Genomic DNA, 13300 nt, shown 5'->3' with positions numbered 1-13300 from the left:
GGTCACTGAGTGGATTGCGAACTGCGAGGTTTGCAGCAGAGCGAAAGGGCCCAGAACCCGAAGTCATGGCCAGATGAAGCAATATAACTCAGGTGCGCCATTTCAAAGGATCGCTATGGATGTCGCCGGTCCATTTCCTACTAGCAATGGCAAATATGTACTGGTAGTTATGGATTATTTCAGCAAATGGCCAGAGGTATACCCAATCCCAAATCAAGAAGCGGAAACGGTAGCAGAAGTGTTTATAAACAATTGGGTTGCAAGGTATGGTGTACCAATGGAGTTACATTCTGACCAAGGCAGGAATTTCGAATCAGCTGTGCTCCAGAAAATGTGTAAATCACTGGGCATTCGAAAAACACGGACAACTGCATTGCATCCTCAATCCGATGGTATGGTAGAACGATTCAATAGAACATTGGAGGAGCACTTAAGGAAAGTAGTAGACAAGTACCATAAAGAGTGGGATACCCGCATACCATTATTCTTGATGGCTTACCGATCAGCAGTGCATCAGACAACGGGCCAAACCCCTGCAAAAGTAATTTTTGGCAATGACCTTAGACTGCCAGCTGATTTGAAGTTCGGGATAGATGCCAATGCGGAGAGAAATGTCAAGAAATCCACTAGTGATTTGGAAGAAGAGCTAAGAGAAATACATGATCTGATAACGCAACGAACAAAGATTATGAGTGACAAGATGAAGGCCAGATACGATAAAGCAATTAATTCGGAAGGTTTTCAGGAAGGAGATTTGGTGCTGTTATACAACCCACAACGTAAAAAAGGTTTGTCGCCGAAATTGCAATGTAATTGGGAAGGCCCATACAAAGTTGTAAAACGGATCAACGATGTAGTGTACCGCATACAAACCATCGGTAAACCAAGAACCTAAATGAAAGTGGTCCATTTGGAAAGGCTGGCAACGTTTAGATCGGCAGATTTGTCTAATTGGGACGATCAGATTTAGGTGGAGGGCAGTGTTACGAATATTAGCAAAACTAAGAGGTGCTGCTATCTTTAAGCCGATGCTAAACAGTGATATCATGCACATCCATAGATCAATCATTATGTATCTACATAAACGAAACAATAATTGCGTCTACACATATGTACCATATACGTATACGAGCAGCGGATAATTAATGCACAAACACATGCATATATCTGAGATACTCCTGAAAGTATGCAATGAGAGAAGCTATAAAATCGTGCAATTGTAGTTACAGCTGAGAAGTTTGAAAACTGATGGCAACTAGTAGATTCTGGAAGCGCCTAGAATATGCGAACGTTGAAATCAGAGAGTACAAAAGGCAGCAAATGTAGAGGCGCTGGAGTTCAGTTTGATTTGAGCTATCAAGCAGTTTCGATTAAGGCGCTATCTAGCGGGCCATAGCAGTATTATTTTGAAAGTCGGTTTCATTTAAGCTATCAGTTTGGTTATTAAGCCAGCTAGTTGCAAAGTATAAGTGTTATTGTGAAGTACTTTAATAAAGGCCATTTTTCCGTTATTCAATATTGGAGTTATTTATTCAACAGTTTAGTGATACGAACTTAGCAAAAGGGCAAATAAGAGGATTTGCAAGTAAATTCGTTACAATATATATAATTCATTTTGATTAATTACGCTTCATTACTGCTATCAATCAGGTGGTTATTTCTCCCAATAAATAGCTGTTGGCTTTGGTGGTACCACCTTTTAGATTTTTTTTTTTCAACTTAACCTCATCTAGATATCCACTGTAGGCTATCGACTGGAAAAACGTGTTGAATATTAATTTGAGAACTGTATATTTCTCAAAATCTCTCGAAGGTTGACTAATAAATTAGAAATGTTAATGAGGTTGGAGATGGAATCTGCATTCGGCAAGGGACCATCAACATCGATAACACTCTCCAAGGCCTTCGGGGAGTGTCCTTATCACAACAACGTTGGAGATCAACTCGATGACTAAAAATTTTGTAAGATTTCTCAAAGGTTGGATAGTGATTGGAGAATGTAGTTGGATTTCAACTTGAGAAGTATCTGGTTTAAGGATAACTAGATATTGATGTTGAATATCACTTCCGGAACTAGATATATATTTCTCTGGAGAAATATCTTTTAAATGTTTTTGGGTAAACAAAATCCAGCTGTTGTATCTACAAATTATGTAGATATTAAAAACCCAATGTTGCCGTATAAAAAGCCGACCCCAAATGAGGCCTTAAACTGTGACTGAAAAACTGCTCAGCAGCCCTAAAAGAATACTGACTATTATCATATGACTATCATCTGATTGTCAGCAATGTCAACCTAACGATCAGCGCCTCATACAAACTTTCTATCACAAACTTAAGGGGACTTGCGCAAATGTGATGTAAACAACTGTGTACGTGTGAATTTTTGTCTCCTTCTTATACACCAACATCGCCTACTGATTAAGTATATAGCCGTACTGCTCACTCTCATTCCTTTTCCTGGATCAGTGCTGACACTCTAACTATCAAAAAGTGTCATAAATGATAGTTTACTGTATATATCAGGTTTGACTGTTATAAATCATAAATGGCCATTGTTATGCTCCGACAAAAATGAAACAATGCTTTTTATTTACTTTATTTCACTACGTTCTTAATTTTGTACGTGATAAAAGCATAAATGTTTATTATTTGTTGAAATAAATAGTTTTATAAACCTTATTTTTTTTTTTTGAACATATTTTTGTTGTGTTGTTCGGTGGTGGCTCTTCGCTAACGCTGCCCTGACGTCTTTTTCAAAATGCAAGGCACCTTTTTCGAAAACGCCTAGTAAGCAGACATAAATGTTTAAAAAGTTACTGATTATTTATAGTAAACTCACCTCTTAACACTGGATCAACCAATGTTAGGTTACCCAGTGCCCTTTTGACCCCTCCCCTGCCATCCCAATTGAACTCGTCAAAAAGCGAGTCTGCGAAAATGTGTCTCAAGACACTGTCCACCTCTGTCGAGGTTCCTTTTATTCTGTGGATGAATGTAGTCTGTAAAATAATAAAACACAAAATATATATAAAATTGATTTTTGAAATGTTTACTATCATTTAAGTTCTATTTGAAAATAGGGGTTCGACACCAAAATAATTCTTACCATGGATTGCACGAAATTGACATTGCTCAATTTTTCCTCCACTTCTAAGAGCACTTCAATGGATTGCAGAGGTAGGAGGCTCGCAATCTCGTCCAACGCGCTATCTCGGATTTCCCCTGTCATGAGGCACACCGACCTCTCAATATGCTCTGCAACTACTTTGCACTCACGCAGCAACGCATTTTGCGCCAACATTTCCGACTTATTCGCAGACTAATAAAAAAAAATTAAGAAATATCTCCATAAATAATATAAAAATAATAAATAATAATAAAATAATTTGAACTAATTGAATTTTTTTAGGATTTCAGTAGGACCAACTTTAACTCCCGCTTCTCTTAACTACTGAACTTCCAAACAGAAATCTTCCATGAAATCATTAAGACTTTCGGTTTTTTTTAAACCAGAAAAGCACGCAATTAAAAAGGGATCAACATCGGGAAAATTAGAAAGTGCGCCAAAGATTGGCCATAAAACTCGGTCGGAACTTTTAAAAAGGCTTAAACCGTCAATACCTACATCAACTAGGACTTCATCAACATCTTCAAGATTTGTAAAAGGGTAAAAATTAAAATAACTTTTAATACCGATGTAGGAATAGTTCGATTATTCAACGTTTCCCTACTGGTTTTCATAAGGGTTTTAGCAGAAAATGGTAAACCTTTTACTTTCATTCTGTTCAAAGTTTTAAGCAAATCATCAACAGAATTTTGGGACTCATTATTTTTTTTTTTATTTCTAATGGCCCATGCCCTTATTTCCTTGGCATTGTTAACTTCACTTTCTAATGTAATTGCACCATAATTTCAAGTACTTGCAATAGTAACGCCTGCCTCAATCAAGAAGCCACTTTCTGTTGCAGTTGTATCACAAGCTAAAAACGGACTTTCGGATGCAATATAATCATAATTAAGAGACCTTGGACATGGAACCGTTAACTCTGATGAAAGCGCACTTGCAGATGGATTGCAAGAGCTGGCTTCCCCGAATATGGAAGTACTTTCTGGTACAATTGCACCAATGGAGTTTGCGAGAAGAGCGCTTTCCTCATGCGGAAACACATTTAAAAATAAATCACCACTAAACACTATTATTTTTCCCGTACCAATTTTTTGAGTGCGCCCCACACATTTTTAATATTATTTTCGAATTTTTTTTCTTTTAGCATGGAGCTATGAAATGCTCTCTTTTCATTTTTTAAACTTATTTTTTATATGGTTTTCGTCGGTTGAAAAAGGCGGAATAAAAAAAAAAACAAAACAACAGTGATAATCATTTGATTGTCATATGACAGTCAGAAGTGAGAACATGATTAAATCGGATAAACTGTTGTCGCATACATAAAATTCCGTTGAGAATTACGTATCTGTCTCACATGCATAATGGTATCTGCTGTATGTTCTTTTGTTCTGTACCAGGTGTCCGAAGCTATCCCAGTTTAAGTCCTTTCTCATGACTATAGGCTGTCGTTGGGTACATGCGGTCATGCGTGTGCGAACAAAGGAACATGCATAAATTTGAGTATCAATGTTTACGTCATAGCAGGATCAGCATTGTCAATTACAAGTGTAAAACTATCAGCGTTTCTTGTAGGGCAGTTTAACTAGAGTTTAAATTTGACTAGAGTTTAAGTAAACTTAGTTTCAGCTTAGCTTAATCAACTACTGAAAAACCGGGCCTTAGAATTATTGCTTCGAGATCAACACGTGTTTTGTTGCACCTCTCAAGAAATATTGGAACGCGGATTTGTGGCGTAACTCAATCAAGATGTTTTTGAAATTTAGTACTTTATTTTGTCTATGTGGTAACACTAGTTTTTCTTATTCTGTTCCCGTCAGATGCCTCGCAAATACAATTTGCAAGCTGTCAATTGATAATTTAATTTTTTTTGCCTTATTTGTTTTGATTTTCCGTGAATATTTATTGTTTCGCTGTGCTTTCTATACCGAACTGTGTTCACTCTTAAACGGTTTTAAAGTCGCATTTGTTGCTTTAGTCATGTGTATTTGTGCATAACAGCAGAAACCTTCCAAAACGCAGTTGAACTTCAACAAACGAACATGCTGACTATACAAGGGCTTCCCAATATCAACGAATAATTTAGCACAAAATAATTTAGAATAAAATCAATTAATTACATGCAATTAATTTATAAAAATTTTATTGTGATTTTTATATATATTTTCAAAATGTCCGTCGTCAATCACAATGGCAGGTGGTCAAACCGATCTTTTGAGGCTACAGCAATCGCTGCTACAGCAAAATGTCAGTCTGGAGCACAACAGCATCTGGAATAGATAACGCATTGAATGCACAACAACAGCAACAATTCAAGGCAATTCATTGCACAAGCTGCAACAATATACAAAGTGGTAATGCAGGTACTGGTGGTAGTGGTTCAAACAATAACAGCAACAATAAAACCTATAGCCATCATAGTAAAATATTAGCAAGTCAAAGTTTAACAACAATTGGAAGTTTTGCTCATCTACGTAACGATAGTCATTCACCAAGCGTCAGCAACACTTCCGGCACTCGCACAGGCAGTACACCTCATCTAAGCCATCCACATTTTCATACTTCTGCGTTATCAGCTGCTACATCAACAATTATTGCCGCAACTGCGGCTTCACTTGCATCTGCGTACTCCAGCACGCAAAATAACAACAGTAATAATCATTGTAACAACAATTCGAACACTTATCAACGTAATAATAGTATATCACAGTATACACCAACAACAAATTCCAGGGTAAGTAGGGGGTTATGTAGATTGTTATTACAATGTATTATTAGGGAGAGTTATAAGTATTAATTGCTTTTTTATCCAAATGTAATTTTTTTAAGATACTAATCAAATATGCGATTGTGCGCGTAAACGTGTTTGTAGTCAACAAAGGAGGCCGGTGGATAATCTTCGTTCATTATTTAAGCTAAAATCACAATTTACTTGCAGACAACATTTCTGGGCATTTATAGCTGACTCAGTTACGTGGCGGGTGATTGCCCGTCATAACAAGTTACACCGCTTGTAAATCAACTCCTTTTTCATATAAAATGTAGCAAATTAGAAGTCTTGCAGCGTTTATTGGCTTAAAATTATTGTATTTACTTACCTAAATGGTATGATTTGTTTTGTGTAAGATTTCAAAGTATCTGAAACGTTCGATATTCGAAGAGTAAAAAGTTGAGTAGATAGATGCATATCCAAATATTTGTCATGTTTAATGATGTGCTTATGATAAAAGCATGATGTACTCGCTTATGTCAATACGGTCATCTTGAGTACTCACTTGGTGCCATACAGGGTAGTGTCAATAACCTTTCAAAAGGAAATCATATGTAAGTAGCACCTCGTGTGATGGAAGCGTGCTCCGCCATCTACACAAAAGATCCTGGGTTCACACCCCGGGCAAAGCAACATCAAAATTTTAGCACCAAGTTTTTTCAAATAGAACACATTTTTTCTAAGCGGTGGCGCCCCTCGGCAGTGTTTGGCAAGCACTCCGAGTGTATTTCTACCATGAAAAGCTCTCAGTGAAAACTCATCTGCCTTGCAGATGCCGTTCGGATTCGGAATAAAACAAGTAGACCCTTTCCCGCCAAAGAGAGGCGTCTCCTCCGTATATGGCGCCTAACTCGTTTCGAGATCTATGGGCTTGAGCCTTTCACTTCTCATCATTACTACTGTGATTTTCTTCTCGTTAGTCGTCATTGATAACTTCAAACAGCATTGCAATATTTCTGGTTCCAAACAAATCGTCCCAAGTCAGATACACCGAGGAGTTTTACCGATGTTGGTGGTCCCATGCCTGATATAGATCTGCCACGTTCTGGTAACATAGCACCATTAAGGTACTAGATCAACCATCTCGGGAAAGATTAATAAGACCACATTAAATCTTCTAGGACATCACGCCCTCCCCACCCCCTAGTTCCATGAGGAACTTGTGGTCGCCTTGAGCCTCGCCTACTAAATATGTGTGAGATACATACATATATGAACAGGACTCCCCTCGCGTCGGTGAGGTTAACAAGTTGGTTGCAGAAGCTTTGAAGCTATATTGCGCTTATCAACCCCTTGAATCCGTGAGAAAACCCATCAAAACTTCAACAGCAAAAGCTCCATTCTGATTTACTTAAGTAGATGACTGTACCTCAAACTCGCCGATGTTTAGCTCGCACTAAGTTAGGACGTAAAATCTTTGCAACGAGGAAAGCTCAGGGTTAAGCGTATCTCCGTAGCTCAGTTTCAACCTGGACATTGTAACAGCTTGGAAATCTTATTTATGCCGAATCAGACCCAGCATTCGCCATGTACAGGAGTACTATATAATATTCTTCCATGTGGCACAAACCATATTTTCAATTGTAATGTAGAACCAAGAGCTCTATAACAAGGATTTCTTTGTTCTTTGGATTGGTCGATATTAGAAATAGGACGATGCTTTGTATAACAAGAACAACGCGTCCCCTATATGGTCGCCAAGCCTAAAAACTTCTCACTGGAAGAAGCTACAGGCCTGCCAAAATACTGCTCTCATAACCGCCACGGGCTGTCTCCTTTTATCCCCAGAACACCATCTACATAATGAGGCGAGAATACTCCCCATCAGGGAGAGAAATGAGTCGCTGGGTATCCCAACAGACATCTTATTGATGAGCCTACACCTCCTAGGGGCTTAAGGAGTCATCTCCGTAAGCTTTATGAGGAAATACGGCATCTGAGAACTCAGCCGTAAGAAGCAAAAAAACACAAGCAGGTCCTCAGTGAACTCCACAAACAGGCGTCGAATCTTTATGCCAGGAATTGCCCGGTGAATCCAGTACTCAAAGAACAGCACCCAAAACTTGCGGAAAAGGAACGCATACTCCCCAGGAAAACGCGAGTCGCTCTAGCTCAACTTCGCTCTGGATACTGTAACAGACTAAACTCATACCTATCCCCGACATACAAAATGTATGCCCCGCTTGCAATGTGTCCCCACATGACACCAACCATCTTTTTAATTGTAATGTGGAGCCAACGCCTCTAACACCCCTTTTATTATGGTCCATCCCTGTTGAAACAGCAAGTTTCCTTGTACTCCCGATAGAGGATATTGATGACAATTTGTGATCGGTCGCACCTATTGGGTGGGGCGAAGCACTGCTACAACAACAACAGCCAGTTCATGGAAGAGTACCTATGGTCCTAACACAGTCGCATCTAAGCAAAAAGATATTGGAAGAATTTGTTTGTCTAAATAAGCTTACATAATAAGAACTTAAAAATAGAATTCTTTATGAAAGCAGTATACGCGTTTGTGTGTGAATGTATATCTGTTATAATATTACTGGTTTTTAGCTCTGATAAGAGACCAACCCAAATTAATTATTATTGAATCACGCGCAGTGTTTGGGTACATTCTGCTGTATATATTGATGTGGAGATATTCCACGTCAATCTGGTACTAAATCAACCTAACCGTAAGCCACTCCAAAAACTCGGTGAAAACTCACTAAAGCATTTTCATGTTTTTGTAACAATATTCCCCTCTCTATTGCACTGTTCTATACATTTTATGTATTTTGACACTGTAATCAATTATTCCAAAGTAATGGATAGGTACGTAATGGTACGTAAAATCAATAATACTAGGTAAATGGATTTACCATTTTACCTCAAATAAGCACATAATTTTGAATTGAATCCTTGTTCAGTCTTTATTGTAGAATTTTTCGATTTCTCAAATAATGTTCTTAAAAATAATACATATATTAATTTTCATTTATTTCATTTTTTTAAACAATATGGCGGCGTAGGCCTAGTTTTAATGATGTTTGAATATTTTCTTAATACGTATTAAAAGAAACTTAAATGGATTGTATAACGAAAACAATGCAAACCAATTTCAAAAACGTTTTCGAAAATTCGGGAAAGTTTAAAAATCTTTATGAAAATTTCGCAACTTTTAATTTAAAAAATGTATAAGCTTTTTAGGCGCGCAGTTCTATAGTTCAATAAACTTTAGCTTAACAAAGTACAAGTTCGAAGTCTCTAAAAGTGAAAATATGCAGCAGGGTACAGAAAGTTCGGTTCTAGCCGAACTTTGAGTTTCTTACTTGTTTTTATTATTTCGTTGCTTTTTTAATTTAATTGTTAAGAATACCTTGCTTTGTGCAATATGAAATTTAATTCCCTACTAAGCTTTCATTACATTGGTCTTCCCAATTAAATAAAGAATTAGGCGGACGGCGATAGCTGTTATTTTTAAAGATATCTACTCAATGGGTATAAAATTGATTCATGATGGCTACATACATATGTGTATTTCTTATATGTTTTTTTTTTTTTGTTTCGTTGTTTTTTAGAACATTGCTTTATAATCTTGCTTTTGGGTTTTTGTCGCTTGTTCGAATTAACATTTAAATGCTTCGTGTCACGCCTTAATACCAATCGCACAGATTGAATATTTTTACTTATCTGCCTTCGCGAGCACTGTGCCAAATGCATGCAAATTAGCACTAAAAATAATCCGGAAAACAAAAAGTTTTGATTTTCATCACACAAAAGCTGACAGCAAGTCCACAATAAGACAAACAAAGCTTCGTGCCCAAATATTGTCAGCTCCATTGTTCAACAATTTTCAACTATATTCAAATTTTGTCATGGAACATTTTGTATTATTGCTATGATTCTTGCAGAACGGACTCGGGGCAGTAGTTGAATGTATATCAACATTCAAGTTGATATTTTAAAAAAAATCTTTTATTTTCGGTTTTAAATATAAAAATTTATTTTTGTGTTTAAATATTTTCAAACTAATTAGAATTTTCTTTTTTTGAAGTTATTCAAAAATTTTAAGTTAACACGAAAACTCAATTAAAATTATTTTAAAAATTAAAGTAAAGAGTACAAAGTAGTTAACACTATATTTACTCCCCCTCCAAGAAAATTTGAAACAAATAAATTATTAATTAATATTAAATGTAATCTTTTTTTGTTTTTTGTTGTTTAATGTATTTGTATTTAAATTAGTGTTAATAAGTATGTTTGCTGGTTTAAGTAAATCAATTGAAATATTTTTAATAGTATTTTTGTATTGAATTGTAAATGTTTTTTGTTTCTTAGAGATAACTTTAAAAGGTCCTTCATAAGGTGATTCTAAATTAGATTTACGAAGAACTTTAACAAAAACATACTCACAATTTTCTAATTGTTTAGGAACGAAAAAATTTTCTTTGTTATGATGAAAAACTTTAGAACGAACAAGCGAAAAATAATCTCTTATTTTATGAAGAGCGTCATTAGAAAAATCATGTTCTTTATTACTATTTGAAATAATTAATTCACCAGGTATTCTAAGTGTTTGGCCATAAACAAGTTCAGCAGATGAACATTTTAAATCTTCTTTAATAGAAGGTCGTAAACCAAGTAGAATGAATGGTAAAATGTCAGACCAATGAACCGAGTCGTTTATGCTATAATTGCTGATTTTAAAGTTCGATGAAATCTCTCTATCATGCCATTTGCTTGGGGATGGTAAGGAGATGTATGAATTTTATGAGAACCTAAAAGTTTAGTTAATTCCGTAAAAAATTTTGAAGTGAATTGTGAGCCTTGATCTACTGTAATATTTAATGGTATACCAAATCGTGGTATATAATTTTGAATAAAATTTTTTACTATAGTATTTGTTGAAATATCTTTAAGTGGATAAGCTTCAGGCCAACGTGAAAATCTCTCAACAATTGTTAAAATATAACAATTTCCATTTGAAACTGGAAGAGGTCCAACAATATCCATATGAATATGTTCAAAACGGCCTGATGGTATTTGAATTTTTTGTATAGGAGATTTAATATGTCTTGAAATTTTGGATTTTTGACAATTGATGCAAGAGGAAGTCCAATCGTTAATCTCTTTACGCATGTTAGGCCAATAATATTTATTTTGAATTAATTTTCTAGTTGTTCTTATACTTGGATGAGATAATGAGTGAATTTTGTCAAATATAATTCTTCTCATAGAATGTGGAACATAAGGTTGTAGAGAAACATCACACCATATATTTAAATTAATAACTGGAATATGAATTTCTTTTAAATTATTTTTAGAATTTTGATCAGAAATGGTTTTTTGTAAAAATGTATCAGTTTGTTGTTCTCTATATAAAGTTTCTAAATTTATATCTTGAGTTGAAATTGCATTTATTTCTGGAATACGGGAAAGTGTGTCGGCAACTATGTTGTCCTTTCCACGTATATATTGAATATCATTTGTAAATTGAGCAATATATTCAAGATGCCGTAGTTGACGAGGAGATCTATCTACTTTAGAATTTAGAACATGAATTAAAGGTTTATGATCAGTATAAATAGTAAAAGTTCTACCTTCAAGAAAATGTTTAAAATGTTTAATTGAATTATAAATAGCCAAAAGTTCACGATCAAATGTTGAATATTTAGTTTCTGTTGTAGTTAATTTTCTTGAAAAATAAGCTAAGGGTTCTAGTATATTATTGCTAGTTTGTTGAAGAACTGCTCCAATAGCAACATTTGATGCATCTACTGCTAATGATAAAATACCATTTTTGTCGAAATGTGTAAGTAAAGTATTTTTAGCAAAAAGTTTTTTAACATTTTCGAAAGCTGTTGTGGTTTCATTGGTCCAATTTAATTGTTTGAGTTTGTTTTTAATTGCATGTGTTAACATTTCATGCAGAGGACTAAGTTCTGTTGCTAACATTTTAATATATCTGTGATAGTAATTTATCATACCTAAAAATTTTTGTAATTTATTTATAGAAATTGGTTTTTCAAAATTTGTTATGATTTCAATTCTATCTAAAGATGGTTTAATACCTTCGCCTGAAATTTCGTAACTTAAGAAATTTAATTTATTTACACCGAGAGTACATTTTGAAGGTTTAATATTTAAATTATATTCTTCAAGTCTTTTGAAAACTGATTTTAAATGATTTATATGTTGATCTTCATTATCACTGGCAATAAGAATGTCATCAATGTATGTAAATACAAAATCGAAATCAGAAAATACTTCATTAATAAAGCGTTGGAAAGTTTGAGCACTGTTTCGTAAACCGAAGGGCATTCTTACGAATTCAAACATTACAAAAGGGGTAGTTATTGCAGTTTTATGAATGTCTTCTTCTGCCATTGGAATTTGGTGGTAGGCACGCACAAGACCAATTTTGGAAAAAAATTGTTTGTTTTTTAAATCAATTGTTAAATCGTGAATATGTGGTAAAGGATACCGATCTGGTGTAGTAATAAAATTAAGTCTTCGATAGTCTCCGCAAGGTCTCCAATCATTTGGTTCTTTTTTAGGAACGAGATGAAGTGGAGATGCAATAGGAGAATTTGAGGGTCTGCATATACCCGTTTTAACTAAAAATTCAAATTCAGCTTTAGCAATTTTAAGTTTGATTGGATCAAGACGTCTGGGTTTCGAAAATGGTAAAATACCTTTTGTTTCTATCCTGTGAACCGTATGGTGTTTAACTTTTTTAGTATAATCTGGTTCACAGGTAATAGATGGAAATTCATTAAAAAATTTTGAAAACTTATTTTCGACAATAGGAATTTTGAGTGAGAAAATATCAGAAAATCCAGAAGATCCAGCAACTTTAATTTTTGTAGTAGAATCCATTATTTCTTTATTTTTAATATTGTCAATAATTCCGAATTTTTCTAAAAAGTTTGCTCCTAAAATTGGTGTATCAATGTTCGCAATAATGAATGGAAATTCAAAATCTCTTCTTAAACCTAAATCAATTTTAAGTAGTTTTGTACCGAAAGTTTCAATTGAAGAACCGTTTGCTGCTTCTTTTATAAATTTTAAATTTAGAAAAAGGAATAACCGGTATCGATAAGAAAATTAAGTTTATTGAATTTATCAAATATGAATAGGCGACCATCATAATGGATCGTTTCAGTTTAAATTTTGTTCGGAATTTGAATTGATTTTGATTAAAATTGCATGGGGGTATACATATAAGAGCGTTATTCCTAAATTTTTTGTGATACCAACAAATATTTGTCTGTGAATTAAAATTACGATTGTTTGAAAAATTTCTGGATATTGAAAAATTTAGAGATTTAGATCTATTTCTATCTTTAGATCTTGAATGAATTTGTAATTGATTAATATCATTAGAAATTTTATTTAAAATTTTAAAAATAGCC

General features: G+C 34.6%; 1 protein-coding gene and 1 long non-coding RNA gene across 8 annotated transcripts in view; one reads left to right on the top strand and one right to left on the bottom strand.

The window, feature by feature from the left end:
- Positions 1 to 13300, top strand: part of Orai (calcium release-activated calcium channel protein orai) — a 274407-nt gene that overhangs the window by 219183 nt on the left and 41924 nt on the right. For 6 of the 7 annotated variants that reach the window (XM_067774453.1, XM_067774454.1, XM_067774456.1 and 3 more), the window contains one exon: positions 5325 to 5861. In XM_067774453.1, coding sequence (XP_067630554.1) covers positions 5373 to 5861 — 489 coding nt within the window. In that variant the 5' untranslated portion in view covers positions 5325 to 5372. Of the gene's footprint in view, positions 1 to 4972; positions 5862 to 13300 lie in introns of those variants that run through there. The other variant, XM_067774457.1, reaches the window with a different exon arrangement.
- Positions 2643 to 3434, bottom strand: LOC137246886 (uncharacterized). Its single transcript, XR_010951732.1, has 3 exons — positions 3110 to 3434; positions 2843 to 3002; positions 2643 to 2787 (listed from the first exon to the last, which is right to left on the bottom strand). It is a non-coding gene; the product is annotated as an uncharacterized lncRNA (long non-coding RNA).

The sequence above is a fragment of the Eurosta solidaginis genome, chromosome 3 (assembly GCF_040869045.1).
Source record: "Eurosta solidaginis isolate ZX-2024a chromosome 3, ASM4086904v1, whole genome shotgun sequence".
NCBI lineage: Eukaryota > Metazoa > Arthropoda > Insecta > Diptera > Tephritidae > Eurosta > Eurosta solidaginis.
Note: the sequence above shows the minus strand (reverse complement) of the source record. Positions and strands in the feature narration are given on the sequence as shown.